This window comes from Physcomitrium patens, chromosome 14, assembly GCF_059467195.1.
Source record: "Physcomitrium patens ecotype Gransden chromosome 14, ASM5946719v1, whole genome shotgun sequence".
In the NCBI taxonomy this organism is placed as follows: domain Eukaryota; kingdom Viridiplantae; phylum Streptophyta; class Bryopsida; order Funariales; family Funariaceae; genus Physcomitrium; species Physcomitrium patens.
The window spans coordinates 6,215,038-6,242,848 of record NC_143423.1 but is presented as its reverse complement, the minus strand read 5'-3'; the positions used below and the strand labels follow the sequence as shown (position 1 = coordinate 6,242,848).

The 27,811-nt window shown below is 33.5% G+C and overlaps 2 protein-coding genes across 3 annotated transcripts; one reads left to right on the top strand and one right to left on the bottom strand.

Moving 5' to 3' along the window:
* Positions 1 to 9,245: 9,245 nt before the first annotated feature.
* LOC112291785 (uncharacterized) lies at positions 9,246 to 15,066 on the bottom strand. 2 transcript variants are annotated; one of them, XM_024539670.2, is made up of 13 exons: positions 14,529 to 15,066; positions 13,300 to 13,561; positions 13,076 to 13,150; positions 12,828 to 12,886; positions 12,435 to 12,651; positions 12,008 to 12,104; positions 11,808 to 11,874; positions 11,584 to 11,682; positions 11,280 to 11,369; positions 10,956 to 11,110; positions 10,724 to 10,825; positions 10,296 to 10,527; positions 9,246 to 9,916 (listed from the first exon to the last, which is right to left on the bottom strand). In XM_024539670.2, the coding sequence occupies exons 2-13, from the start codon at positions 13,547 to 13,549 to the stop codon at positions 9,854 to 9,856; spliced, it is 1,506 nt and encodes a 501-aa protein (XP_024395438.1). In that variant the 5' UTR covers positions 13,550 to 13,561; positions 14,529 to 15,066; the 3' UTR covers positions 9,246 to 9,853. The 2 variants fall into 2 exon arrangements, with proteins under 2 accessions (XP_024395438.1, XP_024395437.1); XM_024539669.3 differs by having other exon boundaries at positions 14,798 to 14,923.
* Positions 15,067 to 18,233: 3,167 nt separating this feature from the next.
* LOC112291915 (uncharacterized) lies at positions 18,234 to 21,415 on the top strand. The gene is made up of 8 exons (XM_024539902.3): positions 18,234 to 18,486; positions 19,083 to 19,185; positions 19,418 to 19,474; positions 19,626 to 19,682; positions 19,909 to 20,112; positions 20,428 to 20,539; positions 20,688 to 20,890; positions 20,998 to 21,415. The coding sequence occupies exons 1-8, from the start codon at positions 18,365 to 18,367 to the stop codon at positions 21,088 to 21,090; spliced, it is 951 nt and encodes a 316-aa protein (XP_024395670.1). The 5' UTR covers positions 18,234 to 18,364; the 3' UTR covers positions 21,091 to 21,415.
* The last annotated feature ends 6,396 nt before the right edge of the window (positions 21,416 to 27,811 follow it).

Genomic DNA, 27,811 nt, shown 5'->3' with positions numbered 1-27,811 from the left:
TGTTGATGAAAAGCTTTGACCTTCTCTATTATATTTATAAGATTTTTTGTTGGCTCCCATGTGCACTTGCTAATAGCGTATCTATGCCAATGAATAAGATATTCTAATCTAAATCAATATTGCTTCAAATCTAAGATTTCTTTCAAATAAAATTCTTTATTATTACCCAATTTTATAAGAGGCGGTGGTATTTGTCTTTTCTTGGGATATTCTTTGACTTATATGGCTTCAAAAGAGACAAGTAAAATATGGGATAGATTTTTATAGACTTTGTTAGATGTAATTAATAAGCGACTCAATTAACTTATTCACAAATAGGAAATAGTCCAAGTCTACAATAATCTAACTTATCACAATGGCAAATAGTTTTAATATTACAACAAAGTAACCATACTTTATCACCAACATAGAAATGAGCTTGTTTCTTACAATAAGCATCGGCATTGTTTTTTTTGTTGTTCTTGAATCTCTTTGAGTTGCACCTTTATTATTGTATGTAGCTTAGATAAATAATTTTTCAAATCTTCTATTGCAAGATTATCAACTTTTAAAAAGTCAAAAGTATCAAGTCATGGATAATAACCATAATTATTAAAAAAAGATATTTGTTACATAGAAAAATGTATTAAGTATTTATAAGAAAACTTTGCCAATGGAAAAAGAGTTGTTTAATCATCTTGTTGGAAACTCATAGTACATCTCAAATACTACTCTAAAACTTGATTTACATGCTTTGTTTATCCATTAGTTTGAAGATGGAAAGCCAAAAATAGTTTTATATCCACCTTTAAAATCTTAAAAAGAATTCTTTAAAATATTAATACAAATTGAGTTTCTCTATCTAATATAATATTCTTAGAGAATCCATAATAGTCAAAGATGTTATCAAGAAAAAACTTGGTTGTTTTCTCATTTGTGATAGATTTTATACATAGTAAAAAATATACCATCTTAGTGAAACAATCTACTATGAAAAATATAAAGTCATAAAAACCTAAGATTAGAAGATTCATGATAAGATCCATAGAAAAAAAAAATATCTATAGTTGTTCTAGAATGGATAATGACTGAAGAAGTTTGTAAAATTGATGACAAATTTTTAATTTTAAGCAAATATTACAAGATTGTACAAAATCTTTGATTTCTTTTCACATTTGAGACTACCAAAAATCTTTGGATATTAGTTTCAAAATCTTATTATATCCAAAATGTCTTACTGCTGAAAAATCATGACTAGCTTAAAAAACACGTAATTAAGCTTTATCTTTCGAAATATGTAAGCACTCCTTGAAATATAATAGATTATTCTTGAATTCAAACTTGGAAGTATCATGAGATTTTGAAAGATTATTTTTAATATCACAAATAAGAAGATCACAAGATATACTTGATTGAACTTACTTAATGAAAGTTGAATCAATAATTAGTATTGATTTCATTGCTCAAAGATGAAGATGCTTTGGCTTCAAGACAATTGTCTGTTTTTATTTAAAAGATGCATTTATTTCCTTTGATACAAGGTAAAATTTTTTAGAGAGTACATCTGATAAATCTTATTATTTTTTTGGTTGATAAGTGATCTTGAATTTGAATCTTGACAAGGATAGGATTTTGTAAATTGGGCCATGATTCAAAATATGTGTTGACATAAAATACTCAAAGTTCTTATGTTTCATATATATAATAAATGGATTAGGAATACTTTTTAGATAATGACACCATTCTTAAAACAAATCTATAATTCTAAGAAGTTCTTCACTATAGATCTTATAATCGATCTTGGCTACTAAAATTTTTTTGAAATAAAAAGCTATTGAGTGAAATTTATCATCTATTCCTATTTGTGATAATATTACATCTAAAATAAAGTTTGATGTATTTTTTTCTATAAAAAAAGGCTTAAAAAAGTTGATATAATACAAGATTGGTGTAAAAACAAAGGTTGACTTGAAAGCTTCAAATGATGCTTTTATCTCTTGATTCCATTAAAGTTTGTCTTTATAATTCAAATATATAAATAGAACTATAATTTAAGAGAAGTCCTTGATAAAAATCTGATAGTAGTTAGCAAATCTCAAAAAGCATTGGACATCTCTTATCATTTTTAAAATCTTTCAATCCATAATAGTTTGAATTTTTTTAGTATCTATCATAAGTCCATCATTTGAAATGATGTATCTTAAGAAGTCGACTTAATTAGTGTGAAATAAATACTTTTCTATCTTGGCATAGAGTCACACATCTCTTAATTTTTGTAACATACAATGAATATAAAGTTCATATTCTTTTGTTTTCTTAGAATAGATTAAGATGTCATTTAGATAAATGACAATAAAATTATCCAAAAATTCTCAAAAGACATCATTTATTAGATGTTAAAAAATTATTGATGTATTTATAAGTCCCAAAGGCATGATATTATATTCAAAATGTCCATAACTAGTTTGAAACACAGTCTTCTATTCATCTCTTTTTTTAATGTATAGAAAATTATATGCCTCTTGTAGATTTATTTTTGTATAGATCATAGTTTGATTCAACTAATAAAAAAAGTCTAAATATCAAAGATAGCAGGTACCTATTCTTGATGGTGATCTTGTTGAATCCTCAATAACCAACACACATCTACAATGATCCATTTTGTTTTCTTTACAAATAAAATTGAAGCTCTTGCTAGAGATTTGGAATGGCATATGAAGTTCTTGGCTAGATTCTCTTCAATATATTCTTTGAGTTTAACTAACTTATTTTGTGATAAATTATAGATTGATCCAAATGGTAGTTGAGTTCTTTCTTAAAAATCAATTGAGTAGTCATAAAAACAATGCTTTGGTATTGGGGTAGAGAGAATTTGCCTTAAGAAAGCGCTAGGCTCTTGGCTATCATTAAATACTTAATTAAGCCTCTAGATTAAAAAAAATACCAAGTTTATATATAAAATTATACCTATCTAGGCAATTACATCAATATATAAGTCCTAAATACCAAAATTTACCAAAAATATGATAAAATATTATAAAACCTTATATATCCTTAAGATGAATTTTTTTCAAACTTCAACAGCTCATATATCACGATTGAACTATCCAAATAAATCAAAATTTATCATAAAGTATTACTGTACTATTAACAACTATCACAACAAATTTCAATTATAAATTCATTACAAATCTTGAAATATCGCTATAACCTAATAGTAGCTTCAAACCCTTACTTTTATACACTTGTGTGCAAATTTCTTTATATCTTACAAAATAAGTACTCAAATATTATAAAATTTTGATATATAGCTTTTCAACCTAATAATATACACTTTTAGAAATTTTGAGCAAAAAATTCATTCAAAAACTCAAGATATGGCTCCAACCAATACTATCAACAAAAAGACTTACTTATTACCTTTGAATTCAATGTACTGTCTTCAATACTTCTTCATAAAAATTCTAAATGCAAAAATTCTTTCACAAAAGATTTAGATCTTAAAACCATCCTTGTAATTTCACCTTCCAATGTCTAAAATCTATCATAAAACTCCTCGTATGTTTAAAATAGCAACAATATGACTTAAAAAGACATCTTAACTTCAAACATCTATAACTTCATCATCCAAACTCTAAATCTTTTAAACTTTTTATAAAAATTGTAGTCCAAATCTTAATGCTTACAATCTTTACTTTTTATTCTCAAATGCTCCTTCTAAAATTCTAAAAATCCTTGTTATTGTCACAAACAGCCTATTGAATGCCCATTAGGCATGGCCTTTGACTAATAGAGATAAAGATCTTTACTTTTAGCCTTCATCCATCCATACCTTGCCTTTATTCCTCCAAATAAGCTTTTTAGAGGTTTGAATCTTCATCTTTGAGCCCCAATATTCTCTTTAATTTTTATATTACATATCTATATCCTATATATTTTAAACACTATAATCAACATAAGTAAAGCTCAAAAAAAAAAATTCTTACATCAACTCTTTTTAAATTAATCTATTAACCATTCTAAATCACATCAATACTTAGAAATATATTATCTATTTTAATTAATTTTTACATACTATAAAAAATTACAATATAACATTGAAAGAATATTTATATTTTTTTTCTCAAATATAGCATGAAAATCTCAATATTAGCTATAAATGCCATTTGAAGTCTTTCGACTAATAGAAATAGGTATGTTATATATGACACAAGGTGATCATTTTTTTATAGCATATAAGAAATCTCTTGCATCAATAAATATGGATTTGGTTGTACTAAACTTATAACTTTTTATTTAATTAATTACACTCTTAGTTATGCTTTTAAAAAAATCAAAACTATGAGAAACATAATCTATTTAAAGATTGTACTTTTTTAACTACTATAGACCTAAATGACTAGATTAAAAAGAAATCTAATGATATTAAATATCACAAAACTATTATGACTATTAGTTATTACTTTTAAAAGAAATATTTTATGAATAATGTCTCCAAAGGACAACGAAATACCATCTATGATTTTTATATGAATAAATTTTATTTTATTTATTAAAAATATATTATATATTTTAATAAATTCTTCATTTAAAAAATAAATTAGAGCTCTTAAATCTAATAATGTAGAAGTTTTGTGATGTTAATATCCTAAACTAACATCTATTATAAAACAAGAAAAGAATTTTAAGGAGAGTATAAGGCTTTTATTAGATATTATGTAAGGTTCCAATTGCGTGGTCCTTATTATACTTGGATAAATTTATTTTTTAACATATCATCTTCTTTGACAGTTATACTTCTCAATTTATATTTACATTACTTCTTTAGACAATATTGAGCAAAGTGCTTTGATTCTCTATAATATAAATACAATCCATTTTAACAATAACAAGTCTTTTCTTTCTCAATAAGAGATTTGAAACATATCACATCAATTTGCATATCCTCAATTTTGAAGGTATGTATTGGAAAGGCATTGATATTGCCATTGAATTATAATAACATTAAAGCCTACTTAAGGGATTTTTAGACAAAAATTTAAAAATTTGATTATCATACTTTATAACAAAATCAACTGCTTGATTCAATGTTTGAGGATTAAGTAAACTAAGTATCAATTTTTTTACCTCATATTATAATCCATAAAAAAATTGGTTAATAAGTATAGCATTATTTTACTTGACATCAATTGTAAGTTGTCAAAATTTTGAAGCATATAATATTACAAATTGATTTTTTTATTACAAAATATGAATCTTGTTTGTTATAACATAAATTGCATCATGTTCTCCATACATAAATTGAAACTCCACCAAGAAAGCTTCCTAATTATCTGATATTGTATCACACTACTCAAAAAAAAGATAAAAATCATAATAACACAAAATTAAAAAGTAATGTTCTAATAAACCTAACTTGTGATCTTGGAGTTGGATAGCTTTGGAATTGATGTTTAATTGCCACTTATACTTGATTGATGAATCTTTGAAACTTTGATCTTATATCATATAACTACTTAAGTAAGGCAATTTTTGGTTCTCTATGGCTTGAATAATATTCTAATGTAGGAGAAGAGACATGATTTTGTGCAAATATTGAAGTAGCTCCAATCATCTTCAAATCTCTACTTTTTGTCATTCTTGTTCTTCTTTATAGTAGTAAATTGAATTCATGGATCACAAGCATTAATTCCCTCAATTGTTTTTATATTTGTGCCATTGCACTCTTCATTTGGATAAGCTTTGTTATAATAAAACTTTAAAAAAAAAAGATGACTAATATCACTCAAGATAAATAAAAGAAAGAACTTAAGAATAGAGAAAATACTAAAAATAATATCAGTTTAGAAGAGAGTAATCTATAACTTTCACTATGCTTATGTCTTATTAGTAGAAAGAAATAATCTACTCTTAATTAAGAAAAGACAATGCTCTGATATTATAAGTGTACTCTTGTCAATTTGTCAAGGACAAAAACTTGATGAAAGCAAATAAATAAGTAAAACTTTCTCTAAGAAATATGACAAAATAGAAATAAGAAAGTATGTATATTAAAAAAAAAAATAGAATGGCTATTTCCAAAAGACAACAAAACTAGAGATTCTTGAATCTAGACTAAAAAGAAAACAATAGTTGTCAAGAGTGAAGAAAACTTCACTCTTGCCTCTATATGTATTATCTATCTAAGAGCTATATCACAACGTTCTATAAGACCTCCAAAATATGTTGACTTTGCACAACACATATCTTAACTTACAAAGTAAGTTTTTTATATGGGCGCTACATAATTAGCTTGTTCCACAAGCTACCAACATGTATGGCATGTGGTGAACTTGTTGACCAAGTTTCTAATCTTTCAATCAACTACAAATACATATAAAGTCAAAGCAGCGTCTATGAAGCTTCTAAGAAGTTTCTTTAAAAAACATTATGAAATTAATCTACTTTTATTTACAACTTATTCATATGTAATAATTATGGCAAATACATGTCCATGACACAAAGTCTAGTTTGATGAAAAAAGTCAAATATTATAATAATAGCTTATTCTTTCCAAAGGTCCATTTGTAAACCTATGTAATTGCTAACATCAAAGAAGTTGTCTCTTTTTTAACCAATTTAAGATTTCTCTTTGACTTTATCAATGTAAAACATTATGAAGCTCTACGCAATTGTTGGCATATATATATATATATATATATATATATATATATATATATATTTTAAACAAGGCTAATGTTTTTTTTTGTATTCCAACCAAACTTACAATAATGCAACAACTTAATTTAATTGGTGTCAAGAAAGTATTGTTAGTAGCACCTCTAATCTTTACTTTATTTTTTTATTATTTTACTAGAATTGATTTAACAATGAAATATTACTAAATACATAAAAATTTAATTTTTTTAGATTTATCTCTCTTCAAAAGAATAAAAGATAATATTAAAGATAAATTTCTAAAGACGAATTTAATTTTATTATTGAATTATTGGAATGCACATAGCGATGACATAAAAATACAAAATTTACTTTAATCAATTTTTTTAAAATTTATTTTTATATTAATCTATTTTTTTGTTTTTCTAATTAATTTTAAATTTCAAAAAAATAGATTAATAATCTTTTAATTACTTATTATTATTTTTGATAAATTATTTAGTAAAAAATATATATTATTAGAATTAATAAATAAATAACTTATCCTTTTTAAATATATATATATATATATATATATATTCATATTTCAATCAGATTTAAAGTTTTTTTTGAATAAATTAATGCACATTTAAAATTTTAAAGAGCTTATATATATATCTTAGCTCACAAATTGTGTTTACAAAGTTTTAAGTGTCATTTGCTTTCATGCCAGAATTCAATTATTAGTAAGAGAATTAAACCTCAAAAAAAATACAAGACTATACTAAACTTTACAAAAAAAATATAATACACATTTCAATAGATCCAATTAACTTTAAGTTGATTATTTCAATAGAGATTCTAAAATGTCAAATTTACATCAAGACTTATGGAAAAATCAAAAATCAAAAGGTCTTTTTTTTCACAAATATATTCAAAAATTTATCTACAATTATTGTAAATCTCTATAAAAAACTTTAAAAATTCAAAGAATCAGATTACAAAAATAAATATAGTAATTTGTGTCATTATAAAAGAATAATTCATAAGGTAGAGGAATAATAATAGAAATAAATTTCGAAGGATTTGCCATAAATATAAAATTTAGTAATTTATTTATTATGCTTTTAATAAACCTTTTGTAATGAATAATTAATATATAAATTAGCTAAAGCTTATATTATAAAAAATTTATATGATGTTGTTTATAAAGTATTTAAATATAACAAGTTTATTTAATATATATGATTTAGTTTTTATAAATCCTATAAAAATTTAAAAAATTAGAAAATTAAAAATTCATAACTTTGCCAAAAATTTATATTTATAGAGCTTATTTGAAGTAAATTTTTTAATGGAATTAACAATCAATTTATTACCTAAAAGATTTTATCAAATAATTAATTTAATATTTTAAATAAAAGAAAGAAACTAAATACATAATGAACATAGAATCAATTATAAAGAAGATTTTTAGAAGCTAATTATTAAAATTTATAAAATAAGGTATCAATAACTTATAAAATAAAAATTGAAGTTACAAAAAATATTCATAAAATATATCAAATATTAGTTAGTTGTTCGACCATGAATTTGTTTTATAATGATAAAATTTACTTCATATCACATTCTTTTTTTCTTTTTTTCTTTTTTCTTTTTTCTTTTGTCAAAAATTAAAAATCAAATTTAGAATCTATCTACTAAAAAGTCAATAAATTTTTATAAATATTTTTATTTAATGATAGTTAAAAATAAGATATCCTTTGCCCAATCACTAATTGATTACTGCTACTATTCAACATGACTAAGATGAAGATATCATTAATAATGAGGTTCTAGATAGCATCAAAAGATTGTGTTTGCAATCTAATGTCAATGGAAGCCCTTCCCAACCTTTTTGCAAAAGTTTCAATGGAACATGAGAAAGTGTCTCATAACGAATTGTTGGCAAGTGCTACAAGTGGGAAGATTGAAGGCAAGGATGAAGAGTTAGAATTTGAACTTTGGCAAGAGGTGCCAAAAAAGAAGAAACCCACTACCCTCTATGTTGTGATTAAGCTCCTTGACATTATAAAACTTACATATTTCTCAATGTACATAGTACTAAAAGACTGCCAACATAAGCTATATGTTTTTGATTATGTGTAGACAATTCTAGATGCTTGGCTACAATGAACTAGAACTTCATAAATTCTTGAAATTGTATCAAATAACAAGTAATCAAAATATTGAGTTATCATAATAGAACAAATTTGGAGGAGACATTATATCAAGCAATATAGGTTATTGAATTACAAAATATTGAATTATGGAGGAATTATTGTAGTTTAAATCCTAGTTGTGAAATCTCAATCTCTCATCAATCTTATCAAATAGATCTTAGCACATGGATTTTGTGTTAATATGTATATAATTTTGAATTTTGATTTTCATGTTTTTAAAAAAATAGATAAAGAAAATAATCTAAATGCATGAAACAGTATGGATTCTAAATATAATTTTGTTAGCATTAGTTTGAGAATTTGAGTGCATATATCAATGATTAGGATGCAAGTGATTAATAATGCATTACAACAAAGAGCATTTCCAAAGCGTTTCCAAAAGTAATCCAAATAGCTTCTACCAGGAACTTGGTCAAAGTAGCAATTTTATTTTTATTTTTCAAACAAAAGTCTGAACTTTTGGTAAGGGAAAAAATTTGACGTAACAGAGACAAGGCTCCAATATTCCCTCGGTTTCCTCCTAAATGCAAAACTTCATTACAAGTGGATAGACTTCAGCATGCAAAAGCAGTGGAACTGTGCCTACACTGTTTTACAGCTTCAATAATACTCTGATCAAATTTCATATCCAACCACTACAACGTACTACTTTCAAACTAATATGTCTAAAAAAAGAAAAAATGATCTTTCAAATAAAAAGACATATACAACTACCTAAGATTATGCAAATTAAACTTTGTTCAATTGCAAAAAGAATGTAAAATACAGAATAATAATGTATAGGTGTATCACAAAGACGAAGCGTCTGTAGGCAAATCCAGTTAGCTTTTGTTGGAAAAAGCCGCCTCGCGGGCTTCAAGCCTACACCCGTACTCAAAAGTTGGAAATTGTAAGCTCTGTCGACAAGCTGAAATTTCAATTCCAGTCGGTTTCAAAGCCACAGAAGTCTTCTATGAAAGCTCCCGCGAAGCTCAACAGTGAATATTCACTCATTCATGATCATGGAATATTCAACCTCAGTCACGTTTCACATCCTTCCACCAAACTTCATATACAGATGCCAACGACACCAACGCATACTGGAAAAGTGAAGCAGCAGGAACGAAGTCAGAAATCCATCCAACTTCGGCTTTATGATAAGTAACTAAACATGAACTAAACATCTGCCGCACTTTAAATTAGATCTCTAAGCAACAAAACAAACTTGGACACCTTCGACTTCGCTGTACCTAAAAGTGTACTTTACAGAGATTAGCATATACTAGCCTAAAAGCTCCAGGGAACGGTTTCGGGGACGCCTGGTTTATCTCTATGAAGATTGATTTGAATGGGCATAATTTTACATCAATAACCTCATACATGACAAACGCACCTAGTTCAAACCTTCTTAAGCTTATGACCAACAGCATATATTGAAAAAACTCCACAATTTATGTAGGGCAATTATGTGACTTGTACCATATCAGTAACTGCCGATGGTGGTAGCGCAGGTCCCGCCCTGCTTAAATCCAAAATTGGCGGTGGAATTTGATCCTTCAACGTGTAATATACTGGTAAGACGGCAGTAAGGGAAGCCCTAACTTCAAACCCGCTCTCCATTTTCCAAGCTGGATCAAATGGAGGCAAGTGGAATGGATCCGCACTCAATGCAACAGGAAACTCTGGCAATTTGGGTGTCTTCCGTGGCATTCTGCAGAGCAAAACCTTCATTCCTTAGAAAGCCATGTAGTGCTTGTTATGGACCAATTTTGAAGACACGGCTTCAGTACAGAAGACTTCACAGGTGGCAATTTTGGCAGATATCTTCCCTTCCAATACAATGTACTGGTCACTGATGAACTGCCAAACCACATACAAACCGAAAGAACTCATAGTTTGTCGCTTACTTTTCTTTGGGGTAATTCTCTCTGAGAAGGCGCCGTTTACTCGACCTCTCCCTGGGTATTCTGCGATAGAGATACTTCATCGTACCCCACAACGGAGGAACTCTGCACAGATTAACATCAGGTACTTAGACAACATCTTCAAAGACCTGTGGACTACTCCCACATTTTAGGTGTACGATTAAAGACACGCCGTACAAACTAAGAAGTTTTTTTAGTGCGTAGAACAGCATACTTTGTCAGTGGTTCCATGTTCCCAAACTCATTTCGAGCTTTTTGGCTTTCTTTCAAATAAGCATGTGAAGCTCTCATGCACGACAGAGATTGTGCATGTATGTTTTTTCCACAGCCCTCATCTAAAACTTGGCTATGAAAATAATAAGCTGCCGCCTGTAAAACAAAAGATGAATGTTATTGTGACTGAAAGTGTTACCCAAAAGACGAAATGCATCTTAAGCTAAATTTCTGCTTCAAGAAATGAAGCTGGGTACACAATTCCATATGCCTGTGGCAACTTGTAAAGAGATCACCATCCTCAAACAGTGATCAAATGCTATACCTTTGCTTCTGCAAGCTTCCATTTCACATATAGTAACTGCTTGTCCCTCACCCTTTCCCCCAATTGCACGGCTCTTAGCTTTCTAACTGCCTGCCATACATACCACAAAATGAACTGGTGACTCTACCTACAAGACTTTATTTTGATATATAAATCGTCTTTCTTCCAACAGCGAAAAATATTCCTTGAAGATGAGATTCTACAAATGCTACTGATCGGGTGCAGATCATTTCAAAGTGTCTTAGTGTCCAATAACGCATCTACAAATTGCGCCAGCATATAACATAAGCATTGGAACACCTACCTCATCCCATACTTCAACGTGCTCACAGGCCAGTCTTCGCTTCACAGCGAGAGAAGCTTTCCCACTAACAACCGCAAATCCTAGCTGCAAGTCCACAGCCTGCACCACGAAACCCCGTTCAACGTAAGGGCACAAAAATGAATGATACTCATAGTGAGCAACCTATTCGTAGTCTCAACAGGATACGTGAATAATATGCAAACAACAGCGAAACAAAAACATACCTGGCCTATAGCTTGCTGCTCCAATGACCTAAACATTGTTTCAGTTAGATCAGCTGGTAGCTTCGCCCTGCACGAGCGTCCGTTAATATGCCACGATCAGCTGTGTGTTTACATAACCTATGCTTTTGCCAAGAACTTGTCAACTAGATGGGTGCAGGAACATGAAAGTATTCACTGTTCATCCTTCCAAGATGTCTTACTTTGTATCCTCTGGAGTATTAGGCAACACAGCTTTCAAGGCACACTCGAAGTATGATGCGGCCTTCAACAATATTTTGATGGATTTTCTTTTGCTTTCTGTTGGAAGCACTCGTCCAGTTAGAACAAAAAAGAGAACATCTGTAAAATATACAGATAGTCTAACACATTCAACTATCTCAGATTTCGTCAGCCATGTATGTATCAATCCGTAATAATCCTCACTGAGCTTATTCACGTCATTTAAAAATGGATTGTATTCAAATTGAACTTCTACAACCTGACAAATAAAGTACGAGTTCTTCTGCAAAACATAACTACATTTAATTCGCAGGTCATGGAAAAGAAGCTTGCAGTGCATGAAGCCACAAAAGAAATTGAATGTATTGCAGTTGCAATAGGATGAAGCGCAAAGTTAGTAGGAGTTACCATCAGATACTGTGTGCCAAGAAAGGCTCGAAGATAGGTACCGCCCAAAAGCATAGACTGGATGCAAAGCGAAGCACATGCCTTCGGTTGCCTTGGAATTGTATTCATCTGCTCGAGGCTTTGGTGTCAAGCACATATTGGCTTCTTGTAAAGCCAGCACTCCTAAAAGATGCAGCACAGACAGCAACTCATAATACACACTTGCCATTGAAGTGTCCTGCAAAGGGGACCAAGCATGTTGATGCTCAGTGGATAAAAAAGTATGAAAGCTTCAAAGAGAAGATCCACTTTCTATTTCATCTGTAATTGTTAACCAATCTGGTTGATTAAGAACCTCAAAAATAGTCACTTATCGTTTCTCTATCAAAAAGGAAAATTGAAGTTGAAGCTGACCTTTTTCTCGTCCACCACATTTGTCCAGGGAAATTCAACAACCGAATTGAATTTATCACCTATGCAACACATAACACCAACCCATTTCAGTTTCCTAGAATGCAGGAATGATCAAGATGCAAGCAAATCATACCTCCCTGAAAGAAACCTAATGCACAAAAAACCACAACATTATGAAACCTAAAAGCCAGTATCCGAGCACACATTGCAATGCAACAAAGAGTCACAGGACCCTGGAGATGCACCACCTCCTATGACGAGACCCAGCAATAGAGGTAAATAATCGTTCAAAGCCTTCTCCAAGTCCAGGTCACCGGAATCACCTGCAGTTCATATGAACCAATTATTTCAAACTACTTCATTATACATTTAAACCCACCCAGTACATTGTACAGAATAATTCGTTATGTCCGAGAAAAATGGTTATAACCAAGTCAAGGAAGCGCATAAAATTACAGAATAGCATTCTCACCATCGAGTGATTTCCTCTGCGGCTTCATTTTCATCCCAGATCCATTTCTGCCACAGAGAGTGATTATTTTTGATCGAAGAGATTGCATCTTTTCTGATAACCCCGGCGACACCGTTCCCTTCAACTTCTCTGTTAAATCGATCTGTTTAGGTTCCCTCAAGCCCAATACATACACATATACTTCACTAGGATTGACGGAATTTTCTGAGGGACCTCCGTCATCAGCGTCGGAAGAAAAAATGCATCCCATGTTCCTGTAAACCTGAGCTCGCACATTACACTAATTAATCTTATTGTGTTGGAATAATGTCAATGGGAATGATGCCGTGACAAAGCATCTGAAGACGTCGGATTAGTTATTTCGATAACGAAGTCACAAAGCCTATAATTCAATCATAAGCTGCACTAGTTGGCAAATCATAGTCTGAAATTCCGATGACAACTTCAGAAAATCAGTTCTAGGTTTGCAGCGACACAACAAAAACCCTGCAATAAGTCACCTCCGTCACTCTAGTCGAGAAGATTCAAATTAAAGATACTGCAAACTTATAATTAGCTCGTGCAGTGCTCACGTGAACCATATTTACTTTCGAACCAGATTTCGAAGCCACACTCAAATGTAGAACGTTGCAATCTTTCTCACTCAACAAATTTATCAGTAATTCGATATATATATATATATATATATATATATATATTCTCAAAAGTAAATATACTGACAAACATAGAAAATTCAAAACTTAAGCCGACATTAGAATATCGATCGAAACGCCATTGTGTGGTTTCTTCCGCTACAACATATCTACAGGCACTGAAAGATACAATCGCAAGAAGTACTCAAATACTACACGTTTTTTTCTAAGTGAAGCACTCCTCAACCACCAAGTCTAATCGCTATGCCGATCTCCAGCATTTAAAAACTACTGCCTCTAAAAATGAAATCAACTTCGAATCACCAATCACTACACCGCAATAAAATGCATCTAAACCAAATTCCGTTCAGGAATCGAACCCCAACAACCTCGCAACCCCAAATTGGATGCACCCCACGCGAAATGCGTCACAAAGAGAACGCCAACCAAACACAAAGATTACAAACCCTCGTCCAAGAAATTGCACCCAAGACGCAACCAGCACACAATGCTGGTGTGCAATCTCACAAACTCCACAAAATTACCCCCCTCCTCCCCCACTCACAATCTCCTTGCAAATCACTCGCCTCCCCTTACCTTTCCTAAACGCAAGAGCTATGAAAACTTCCCGCTGTCGCCGCCACCCAAGACACTAAAACTCAACACGCTGCGAACACACTCGGCCACCCAGAGGTGCGAGAAGCACAATCACGAAGCCCACTGACACGAAATGCCTGCAGCAGCAAAGCTAGAAAAAACAGAGGCACCGTCGCGTAGTGTGGCGCCCTCCTCGCTTGTGGGAACTGATCCAGTCCCTTCCTTGGCAGTCACGAGACTTGGTAGAGTGCAGCACAGGCTAAGCTTACCATTAATCCACAAGGCAAGCAGAGAGACAGGAGCGAGCGAGAGCGCGATGGCCTACCAAAAACTAGGAAGAAGAAGAAGAAGAAGAAACTGGTGTAACTTAGCAAACAAGGAAGTATCTACATCACTTTAGGCTCTTTAGACGCGCTTTAGAGGAGACGCAATGGGACTGGCTGCCTCAAGCACTGCCTATCCAGCACCAGGGATCCTGGATCCCACCCCAAGCAACGCAACGCAACGCAACGCAACGCAATATAACATAACATAACATAACGCAGTTGCAGGCAGGCCTGCAATTTGTCTCGCAATTTCTTTTACCAACCCCGTTATTTTACAGCAACAAAACAAAACAGCCGCGGCCAAACTCCGCGAGCTAAGGAGCACGGCGGGGCCCAACTCACAAGCAAGCAGTGCATTAGCCCCCACCCATGCTCCATCCAATGCCTTCCTCCATCCCCAGCCGGGTCGGGCGTGGGTGGGGCACCCACCCTGCCCACTCCTTGGCTTGTGGGTGGGAAGTAACCCCATGACCGCGCCCTAGCCGACGGCGGGGGCAGGGTTAATTCGGTTTGATAACCGCACCAAGTGGACCTTACTGGTCACTAGCTCGGCCCTCTCGTGGTCTCATCCGACTGTGGATGGATTATTTGTTGAGCTTGAATCTATTCATTCGTTAATGGATGGTGCTTTCGGTGGATGGATGGCCGGATTGCCACCTCAGCTTTGTTGTAGGCCGGTCATTCATCCGAGGGGATTGGCCTCGTTCATTAGCCCCACCGCAGCTCTGATCGCCGTTTGCATTCAATGGGCTTGTTTCACGGCTTTTTTTGTTTGATTGTTTGTTCGGTTATTTATATCCATGGATAGAAATCTGTGACTTTTTCTTATTTTGCTTCAGAATATGCTGTTCCAATCTAAATAAATGAGAACTTGTTTGTTAATTAAAGTTCTTAGAGTGTATGGCTTAATGATTCATTGTCCACTTTTCACTTTCACTTTTCCATTTTTTTGTACTGTCACGCACAACTGAGCAACATTTGGTGGAACCATGTACTCTATATTCTAAAATTTTGGTGAAATACTTTCCATCTCATGGTTGAACTTTTATCTCACATTATCCATGAAGTGAATCCTATATCCTAGCTCTTATTTCCTAATATTTAACTTGCTTTACAATCTAAAGTATAACATTGTTTGAACCTAATTGTAAAGCAAGGTTAAAAGTTTTGTTAGCTGTACATGTAAACAAATTAGAGCAATACTTTTGAAGCAATCAATCAATGTTGCTTTGATTGCACACTTTACATCAACTTGTTTATGTAAGAGAAGGGTGCCAGTAGTGTCTTACTACAGAGTTAGTGATAATTAAAATACGAGCAATTTCATAACAGGGTGTTGTTGATGTCACCATAGTTTTTGCTACTGCTATCACAATTTATTCTTTTTTTGTATTCAATGTTTTTGATTTTAATTAATTTTGTTAAAACCTGATTTATTTTTACATATATTTTGAAAAAAAAAACACATTGAATGTTAACAATTTTTTTGATTGGAAGAAGTCTTAGACTTCATCCTTGACAAGGAAGAGGGGAGGAGGTTGGAACTTGCACTAAGGTCTAAAGCAATCAATGGGAGGATCTGGGTGTGTGTATGGACATAATGGGTTTGAATATAGCAATTTGGGGTGCTTGTAGCCTAAACCTAATATTAAACACATTAAAATCAAAAACATTGAACACAGACTAAATATATTATTCTTGAAATTCAGCTACAATATTGATGCACCTAAAACAAACATTTCAAAACTTATATATATAAATATATATATATATATATATATATTTTATATGTGTATAATAAAATGCACATCCTAAGTTTTTGAATAATACATTCATCCTGGTTCAAGAAATAATTGATTCTTGTATTATATCAGATTCAAACTCTCTATGTTATGCTCCAAAACCGATTCTTTTTTGTTTGCACCAAACTGTAATTACCATAAACACATAATTATTATGGTTGTCTTTCAAATAAACTGTAAAACTAGTGTTTATGATTACTTCATAAATTTTTTAACAATCTAAATCTATTATTACATTAAAATCCACGTAATTTAAAGTATTGACAGTATATCAATGTTACCAAAGTGGCAATGTCAATCTTAATTAAGGTCTTTGGCAAAACGTTCTAATCTCGTCATCTCATTCTACAAAAACGTTTTTTATTCCAAAAAATATATTCCACAATGCATTTGATTTACAGTGAATACATGTACATTTTTCAATGCATAGTTTTTGAACATATAAAGATTAGGATCTGAATTTATATAGGCTGATTATAATGACAATATTGGCACTATTGTTATTTTTCTTTGAACTATTGGGTTGCTATTTCTCATCTATTTAAACAGCTATATATTGAATTAAAACCTCCAAATATTGGTTTTTTACTCTTGCAAAAGTCTGCATTCATAAAATAAACTGATAAAACCTGACACATATATCCTTATACAAATGATTCAGATATTTATTACAAATTATAAATAAGTACTCAAGAAATAAATCCAGTTACAAGGCTTTGAGCAAGTAATGAAATTTGTGTACTACCTTAAATTAAAGAGTCATGAGTGCAACCCAAGGGGCTAAGAGTATGTGTCTAGTGTAGTCCAAGAATGGAAACAATATGTGTCAAAACAATGAGAATTGGGGAAGACAATGATTGGGGAACCCCACTCCATGCTACAAATTGTGATTGGCTACAAATGAATTACATCTCTTGAAGTTTGAGAAGGCTATCATTTGTCAAATAGAGCCTTCTCAATACTTATCTCAAGGTTGAGGAGGAGCATTATTATTCACAAGACTTGTTTTGCCTTTGAATTGCTGCCCACATGTTCTCTAGATAATGGACAAATAACAGTTCAAAGGCAAAACCTCAATAATAGAATATCAACCTGCACATGAAAATTTAATGGATCATATTCATTTGTGGGCTAAGCTTAGAGGCATGTCTATAAAAGAACACAACTCAACCTCTCAAATCATACTTGGGAGGTGAAACATACAAATACATGTATAGTTGTCTTTATTCCAATCTCATTCCCACACATGATAATCGGCTGGGCTGTGTTCGTCCATCCACAGGCTAAGTAAGTCTGGGGTTCATCAGCAAACGAAGACAATTTTTATAATACTAAGCTGTGGAAGGAAGGAAGGAAGGGAAAAAGCAAAAAAGAAAAAACCCAAGTGGGAAAAAGTCACAGTGATAGGGTCCCACGGGCACAGGGTCCGATGCAATACGGAAGCGTGGGCTTAGGGCGTGTCATCCAAGGACGACGACGACGGGAGACACCCATCCGAGGGGGCTGTGTTCGTTCATCCTCTACGTGGTTGCTTGCTTGCTTGCTTGCCGAGGGAGGACCAGGAGGAGGACGACGAGGAGTGAGGCTTCGATTGTGGAGGAGCCACTGCCGCAGATCATCGTCGTTGTCGTGGACTGACTGGCTGTTTTGCTATCCTGGTGCGCTTCGGAGGGTTTTTTGTATTGTTTGCTGTTAGGAAATCGCGGAGATGGGGAAGCAGTGCAATGCTATGGAGGTTCGGGTTGTGGGGTTCGTTTTGGTGGCTCTCATCGCAGTTCAGTTGGTTGCAGCTGAGGTCGTCACTCCGGCGTTCGTCTGGTCCGACCTTAGGTATAGCGTTTTGTGGGTTTGATTGCCTGAGCTGATTTCTGTTTCCGTTTAGATGCACTCATCTCAGATTCGGAATTATGGGTGACCACAAGGCGACCCGATTTTGGATTTAGGGTAGTGGATTGTTTCAGAACACTTTAGGCCCGAAGTTTAGGGGTTTCCTATTCGCTACGCTCACCGTCGATATTATTTCTGAAGAGGTTGAGTAAAATCCCAGATCTAGTGTGTGTTTGGCCTATTTTTGTGTCAGAATCGGATTGAATTCTCAGCAGGATTATGGTGGTTTGTTTGTTTGATTTGTTTTGTTTTGTTTTGTTTTGTTTTTTTTGAGGTTTCAGATCTCTATCGCTGTTATGTGTTCGTGGTGTAGGATTTTTTAGAGCTGTATTGTGAAATCTGGTTATTGTTGGATTTTTCCCATCCAATACGTTAGAATTTATCAACAAGCTGATGCCTTGTGAAGATTCTGTTTTTTCCTGGGAATTCTGGGTTCTTCAAATGATCAGTAGGTTGGTGCTAATTCCTAAGGCTGTTATTGAATTGCAGCTGATCAGGGCTTTTTCCCAATTGAATGTTCTTGCCGTGTTTGCTTGCAGATGCTTCGGTAAGGAGGATCGAAGTGTTAAGTATAAATCTCAGACGCCCGAAAGCCTAGTAAGCAACATCTTCCAGGACCTAAGAAGATGCACATCTACTCAGGTACATTGTTTAATTTCTTTTGAACCTCGAACTATGTTTTTAAACGGATGTTGAGGAGATAGAGTCTGAATGGTGTTTCGAGGATGAGAGTGGTACCCCCCGCAGAGTGCGATAAGGGCAGGTGTGTTTTTGTCGAATCTACAAGATGTGTGTCTCATTTTTCTCTGACTTGTGCCACAGGCACAATCCATGTTGATTTTACATAGTCACCCATTAATTTAGTGCCTTGCAGGGTATAGACGGAGAGGAAGCAGCTCCAGAGATGATTGTTGCTTTCATTGGAGAGGAGGTGAGATATCTTTTGCTTTGGCCTAGTCTGGAGTCCTAACATGTCATGAATTTCTTTCGTTCCAATTACAGTAGAAATTCTTGGCAGGTTAGGGTTTTGTTTACTTTTATCTTTGTTCGAACTGATTCGTAAAATCTTTTTTTTTGAGCAGCTCCAATCTGAGGACATCTCTCGAGGTCAGCCGTCTGGCGTTTTGAAGACTCTTCAGGTGTTTGTCGTATCCACGGTGTTGAAAATGTGTAGGTTAACTTGATATGAACGGGAATTATTATTTTTGATGCTTATCAGGAGAAATTTGTGTATCCACGAAACGGCATATTAACTTGATTTTAATCTGTTGCATTTTATGCAATTTTGTTTTACATTCAACCGAGGTTTATTACGTGTTGGGGATCATTACTCATTTCTAGAATTGTCGTTGGTTCGAATTGCAGGGATCTGTCGCTGATGCTAGGTATTCAATGGCAATCCCCTACGTCACTGTAGCAAGTGGGTCACTTTCGGTTGCAGAGTCTCTACTTAGGAACGTTCCAAGCGAGCTCGGCACCACAGTGGCAATTGATGAAGTAGCGGTATCTGGATCTTGTTCTATTGGAGAGCATGATGTGAAGAGGCTTACTGGTGTTCCTGCTGTGCAGGTGTGTTTGCAATTTACACGCTTCATCTGAGATTATGTCCTTGAAAATTTACCTGTGTGACACTGATTGTGCATAAAACGTGCGTGAAAAATGTAGATGATGATACGTTCAGATTTCAGCATCATGCTTTGAGAAACGCATGTTCTGAATGCTTACTGAACGCAAGTCAAACATTAGTCGTGTTGCATAGTCATTTCTTTTTCGTTCCTTGTTTATATTCTGGTGCCTAACAGTGAGATAAATGTGTAATTTTAGACTAAAGCTCCAAATCGTACGTGCTTGTGTGTTCCTTTTGTGATTTTTTTTTGTGTCCAGGAGTGGATTGTGGGGAGGAAGCTTCCGCGTGCGGACAAGAAAACTGATCTTCTGGTCATCTGCTACAGTCCCTTGTTGGATTGGAGCGTTGCTGACAAGTCCCTTTCTGAAGGTTATACTTTGATTTGGACGAACACTGCGAATATTCAACATTTAGAATTTATGTGAATTTTCTTGTTTAACAAGCCAGATGATTTGATATTTTTCTTCCAATTTTTACATTTGTATTTAAGTGTGCTCACCGTATTTATATTCTGCAGGAGAGGTGCTGGAAAAGGTGCTGTCAAGCTTGAAGTCGTCTGGAACCAGCAATGTTGTTCTGTATTCTTCTGACCCTAAGGCTTCAAACGAGAAGCATCATGGAATTCTTGAACGCCATTTATTCGAAAGCACTGGCAATGCAACTACAGATTGTGATGCACTTTGCAGGAGCAGGGCTGTGATTCTTGAAGGAATCTTTGTGGTAAGTTTACTTGTTATCTTCTGTTAGTTTATGGGACCGTCATTACACTTCTACATGAGTTGGGACTTGGTATTCTACAATTTGTAACGAAAAATTGTCGTGTGCAGGCCTTTACCCTCATTACCATTCTCGTATCAGGTATCTGTTGCATGAAAGCAGTCAAATCGCCTGCTCGTTTTGAGGCGCAAAAGGAGCAGTGATGAAGCTGGTCTTGAATTTGGGGACCATTCGCCCTTAATCAAATGGAGTTTCCAGAAAAGATTCAGACTGATGGGTCAACCATGCTGTCATTAGGGGGGTGCACTTCAGATTGCTTATGCACTGAGTTTGAGTATTTACCAATTATGGTCTTCAGGCCTGCACATCATTTAAATTTTTTGCAGTTTATTCACCTTGTAGTCAGAACGGAGTTGGCTGTTGCACAGCTGGGAGGATTTATTCCAATTCAGTGCTGAATCAGAGGTTGTTATTAGTATATATAAGGATTTCTGCGTCTGAAATTGTAAAATTCCTGTTTCTTTCTTACATTCTTGAGATTAGGGCGTTACATTGCATTGCATGGCTCCACCATGTGTATCTTTCTTCGACTAACTTTGACCTTGCGAAACACTAAATTTTACTTCATTTGCCACTCATCTTGCTTCACTGGCTACTGCGCCTTCAAGCAGGCTCTACTGTCATCTTTTGGCGTATGGGATAACAATGATTTGTAGTTTGCAAAATGGTCGGTGGTGTGAGTTTCGTCTCCGAATGTTCTACGACATTAATCATCAGAACGTCTACTTGAGAAATCATGTATATATGAATGTGAATGAGATGGCGACAGAGCCTCGATGCGATTGAAGAAACGAAGCAGACATGTGCTGGTAAAGCAGAGTGCGGAGACTAGAACTCTCCAATTAGGTTCCCTGACCCTCTGCGTGCTGAAGGCCAACGAAGTCTTGTAGCTTCGGTAACCAAATAAGACATTTGAAATTGCCGCTGCTTGTTCTCCTGGGCCTGTTAGTCTTCGGCTCTACTCCGAGCTGCTGCTGCTTGTTTTTTCCTCGTTTTCTGATCTGTCACCCTCACAACCTTTTTGCTCACGCCCTGCGCTCGCCACCTGTCGCTCCGGACCGTCCCAACTCGAATCGCTTTACACTCCTATTCGGGCAGAGACGCAACGTGGTGGGAGCAGTGGATCTCTAACCCGTGAATTTGAACACATCGATTGGAGTTCTCAGTCTTGCATTCACTGCAATCATCGCCGAGTGTCGCGGGGTGTGCGCAGAAGACTGGTGGAGCAAAATTGTGGAGTCTCTTATTCTCGCCGTCTTGCCGCTCATTGCTGGAGGCCCAAGGGATCCGTTCAGTTGTCAAGTGGAATGACGAATGCATGCAGTGTCTTCGCTCATATCTTCACTGTTGACACTATATTCACAAAACGGTGGTCGCCTTTGAGATGATTTTAGAATTATCAAAGCTGAACTGACGCGAGTGCTGCTATGTCTGGGCGACCCTTCATCCTGGACGATGTTGCTCTTTTTCATTGAGGTGTTGGCAGAATCGTGCAAGCGTATGGAGGTGCAGGTTGCAGTGTGTAGGATCTTTGCAACGAGAGATCAGGCAACGAATCAACTGGGGCAACTGACCAGTTAGAATTTGGCTGAATCAGGCGGAGCCTACCGAGTCGGAGCTTGCATTAGACTCAGAACCGGTTGTGCTCAACGATGGAAATTTGAGGATCAGCATCATGAAGGTGTTGCTGTGATTTTATCAATTCTCAGAAGGCAAGTGATTCGAGCGTTTATCTTTTGAAGTCCATTCTGAATCTCTCATGCATGTTTATGAGTTCATTGTGATGGAGTCTAGAAGTTAAGAGATGACTAAATAAATAAACAAACAAAAGAAAATAGTAAATAGATAATTAAATGAATAATATTAAAGAATATAAATGAAAATAATGTATTGAAAACAAACTATGCATAACTAAAGATAAAACAATAAATAGACAATTAAGTTCATGATATTAAGAAACATATATTTTTTAAATAAATTATATGTAAATAAAGATAAAATAACAAATATAAAATAATAAAACTTAAAAGAAGAATAACAATAATAATTGAAGTTAAGAGAAAAATAATAAATGACAACACATAAGAAATCAACATTGATAGTCAAAGTATTTAGTAAATTTTTGAAATCATAACTTATTTGTAAAATATAAGCCAATAGAAAAAGTTGGCAATTAATTGAATTGTTTTGACAAAGTGAATTATTATTAATTGGAGTCAATTGAAATAACCAAGACAACTTCAAATTGACCAAAATAAATCTATATAATCTATAATAATGTAGAATTAGTTAATATAATTATGTAAATAATTAAAAAAATCAAATATATTGTTAACTTTAAATAAATAATAATAATAGAAAAGTAGTAATAAAGTATTCATTAAAATTTATATTATATTATACTAATGTGTCTTTTAAATATATTTCCAGATTCTTAAGTATGGATTTTATTTTTATTTTTTTTGTTAAGTCTTTTAGAAGATGGCATCAACATTGAGATTTGGGTTGGAGGGGAGTGCAAAAGCAACTAAGTCTTTTTCTTTGAATAGTGAACCAAGACCAAAAGGCATTGAAAATGTATAATATTGTCAAATATATATATTTTTAATGTTTAAAGAAATTACAAATAAATATTTGATAGATACTTGAATAAATTTTGACATATTACATTAACTATGAACAATATTCATAAATCCTAACTATAGTTATTAGACCAAGGTTCTATTGTGAAACATGTTTTATAAGTTTTGATTGTACAAATTAGTGATGGAGTCTACAAACTAAATGAATTTTATGAATCAATTGTAATAGCTATTGAAATTGTGCTCATTGATAGATTACAAATATTCAATTATAAAAATGCATATTGGAAAAGAGTGCAATGAGTTTTTTTGGCCAATGAAATAATTAATAGAAGACTTTTCTAAGGCTTGGATGTGATCCCTTTCTTATGATTCCATAGTGTAGAAAAGTGATAGAGGAAATGTAGATGGATATGTGGCTATAGAGACTCTTAGACAAGAAATAGTTGAGTATGCTTGTAAAGGTCAACATAGACATCCTATTGTGTTTGTGTCATTGTCTTGGAGACTTGATGGCAAAAAAAATGGTTGTATTTGCTCACAACCAACTTAGGAAGGCTCCAAAGTATGTTAATTTTTTTCAAAGCATAAAATGATTCTTGTATTACTCTATACCTCATTATGGCTCATTTCTTACTAATTATATGAAATATATTCCAAATATGAAAAAGATGGTTACAACTTTGGAGATTATTAATAATGATATTGGTCATCTAAATGCATCTTTTGAACTCATTGAAAGAAAAAATTACCTCAACAAATGGAATCATGTTTCTATCGAAGAAACACATGATACTACAATACTACATGCAAGTATATAGTAAGAGCACTTTTGATGCTTTTACATCAAAGTATTGGAATATTGCTACATAGATCCTAGATAAATATTTGTCTTTTAATATTTCTATTTTCTAAGAAAAAATCATGTTTTTAATTTACCTCCAATACAAGCTCTAAATAGCTAAATTTTGGTATTGAATTTATTTTTGCTTAAGTGCCTTGAATATTTTAAACTTTCAAAAGTATCTACTATTACTTTTTAGTATAATATTTTTTTATTTATCTTCTATATTTCATCAAAGAAGAATAAGAAATATACATGTTTTTTTTACTTTAGGTGGTTTATATATATATATATATATATATCCAATAAACCAAAAAATATTGGTCAACTTGCTACCATATATTGTACACTATTCGAAAATAAAGGCCTTTGCTTAATCTTAAATTACATCTTCACCAAAATAAAATTCATAAAATCAGCATTTATTTTAAAAAAAATTAAACCATTACTTGTAGATTAGAGATTTTATTTTATTCTTTTTAAACTTATTATTTTAAAATAAAAGATTCTGATTAGTTTTTGAAAGAGACACACAATTATGAGTTGACAAAGTTTTACAACAACAGAAGATGTATAACATTTCTCAATTTGCTTTGCTTTTATAATATTCTAATAAAATATAGGGAAAATATCACACATGCCCCTAAATTCTTCCAAAATATCGAGAATACCCCTCAATTTTTGATAATAAAAAATCTGCCCCTCCTTTTGTATAGTTGCAAAATTGCCTCTCAGAGTTATGAGCTATCCATTTCCTGTTTTTTTTAGTTTGAACTGGGGCCCGAAGCCTGTGCTTTTCCGCACTGTCTGGGCCCCGCGCAAACTGTACGCCGCCGCTCCCGCTGCAGGGAAGAGACTGGCTCGGGAGAGTCCAGCACCTCCAGACAAAGAATTCAGAAGGTCTTGCACATTAGTGGAATTATTCGATAGTCATTCTTGACCACCTCCAAAACTATTTTTCTACCCTATTGACAAGCCACACAGACCCTGCGAAACATTCTGTGAATCACTCGGCCGCCTTATTAATGGATGAATTGCCATATTAGACATGTTATTAAGTGGAAGATCACCTGTCCTCCCCTGCTACTGCTGTTGTTGAGTCTGTGATCGTGATTGCTGTTGATGCTGCGGTTGCGTCTACGACTGCTGTTGGGACTGCTGCCGCTGCTATTGCTCTTGGCGTTGAACTTGCCACATGCCCATAGAATTCGAATCCGCACCTCCCAATCCAAATCCTCGCAAAAGGGAAGAATTGCTCACAGTTGCGCCCATTTGAGCCGATATTTGCAGCAGAGCTGTTGCAGACATCTGAGCAGGAGAATTGTGATGCTACTGCTGCTGCTGAGCGTAAAAAAGTAGCGACATTGAGGACATATTTCCACCACCATTAATATTCCTTGACGAAGAGTTACTCGTCATTCTAGATGAGGAAGTTGAGGACAATCCTGCGGTGACCGATCCTCTCTCCATACGGTTAGCTCTTGGTGTGAAATCTGAGATCCCTGAGATACTCATACCAGCGGTACCTCCACTTTGAGGACTTGATCCTTGGATCCCTTGCAGTCCGTTTCCAGATCCAAATAAATGAGAGTATAGGCTTCCAGAGGGTGTCAACGGAAGGTGACCACTGGAAGGTCGAGATGCCTGTGGCGCATCATACTCAAGTGGATTCATCATTCCAGGAAGAGAGAGAGAGGGAGAGAGAGATTTATCATTCGCCTGAGAATTTGGTTTATCCAAAGAAGAAATGTTAGCATTTGTAATTTGAATCCATTCTTATCTTCTTCAAATGCGACTTCAGTGATCTAACACAAATGTCGTGCTACAAGGTGCCGCATCTATTTTTTAAACATACGAATCACATTTTGGATCATAATGGAGGCGTGTATTGAAGGATCAGGTAGGAGACATTATTGTGGAAGAACAATTGAATAGAACCTTTTTATGTGAGGTGAATTCGATTTTTTCCTTTACCGTCAGGAAATTAAGAGAAAAAAAAGAAAAAGAAAGAAGAAAGAAGAAAATAGTGGGGAGGGGGGTTTGCAGAGAGTCCTAGAGCTGTATAGAACCTTGTTTGGAAAAGTTATTCGTTTGTCACAAACTTGTTCGAAGCTATTCGACACCGCATCCGATCACACGCGACGAGCAGAACCCAAAGTGTGATAGCTACCATGTGTTAACCCTCACGTCCAGTACCTACGTTCTTTACGGTTAGATTCTTTGCCACAAACTGTAAACACTAGGAGTAAGAATTCCGGCAGTGCGGAACCTCAAAAGGATTCAAGTCAGAATCGTGTGGGCGCTATCGATGTGTGGAGGATCAACGGGAGTAGTCTCGAAGATGAGAAAGCAGCGCTGCAGAAGCTGCGGAGCTTGTTGGAAGAGTCGAGATTGTCTGGATATGATTATCAGAAGAATGCATTGCACACTTCCGACACAATTCACACCATTTGAACAGAAGATCTTATTCGGTGGACTATCGTTTGGGACACTAGCGGGAGCCGCGGCGTACAATTCGCGTGGGGCCCAGACAATCGGGTATTCTTGATATTTCGGAAGAATTCAGGGGCATGTGTGCTATTTTGCTCAAAATATAAAATATAAAATAAGTATGAAGATTTAACATGCCACAATTACATTAATTAAATTATTAATCTATAAATATAATTTATTAAAATAAAATAAAATAAAAGTATATTTCAAAGATTCAAAAAAATGTTTTTTTGTATCTTCTATCCAGTGCATTGAAAATTTTCTACAATAAAACATTATGTAGTAAAATGCATTATATTATATATTTGATACACTTTTGTTAAAAATAGATGTAGATAATAGACTTTATTCTATTTTCATTTATTTTTAAACTAAATTTAATAGCTAAAATTTAACATAAAGATTAAAAACATCAAAAAATAAAATTAAACATGAAATCCTAAGATGCAGTTTTAATTAAATAATTAATCCATACCAAAATAATATAGTATTCAATATGTGAAAATAATAATACTATTAAAAATTTAGGTTCTTTACGTAGAAATTAATATAATAAATCTCTCTAAGTGACATGTTTAAACTTGTAGTATTTTGTATCCATAACTTTTTGTTTCTATAGTATGTAAGATAGATTTGATTATGATGAATTAATTATATAAAGAGAAAAATTTTAAATATTTAAAAAATAACACATAATATGAAACACAATCAAAGAATAATATCAACTTTTATACCTTTAAAATGAGTTATTGTTCATTAGATTAAAACAATTGGATAAATGTGAATATGTAGGTATTAGGTCAAAATCAGCTCTTATTAAGCTAGACAACTCAAACATCTTAAGACCATCTACAATGACAAAGACAAAATATGCATTATGATTCCAAAAGTTATATTTTGTTTTTCTCTTTTAGAAAAATAATCATGGATAATTTTGGTTTATTT

Bases quoted from the DNA above. Each gene is read 5' to 3' on its own strand.
- LOC112291785 (XM_024539669.3), bottom strand. The intron at 11,683-11,807 runs GTATGTTTTTGT...TTCGTGGTGCAG, and splicing joins AGCAGCAAGCTATAGGCCAG to GCTGTGGACTTGCAGCTAGG. The intron at 9,917-10,295 runs GTACAAGTCACA...TCACTTTTCCAG, and splicing joins CATCGGCAGTTACTGATATG to TATGCGTTGGTGTCGTTGGC.
- LOC112291915 (XM_024539902.3), top strand. From the start codon at position 18,365: ATGGGGAAGCAGTGCAATGCTATGGAGGTTCGGGTTGTGGGGTTCGTT. The intron at 19,475-19,625 runs GTGAGATATCTT...TTTTTTGAGCAG, and splicing joins TTGCTTTCATTGGAGAGGAG to CTCCAATCTGAGGACATCTC. The intron at 20,540-20,687 runs GTTATACTTTGA...TATATTCTGCAG, and splicing joins TGACAAGTCCCTTTCTGAAG to GAGAGGTGCTGGAAAAGGTG.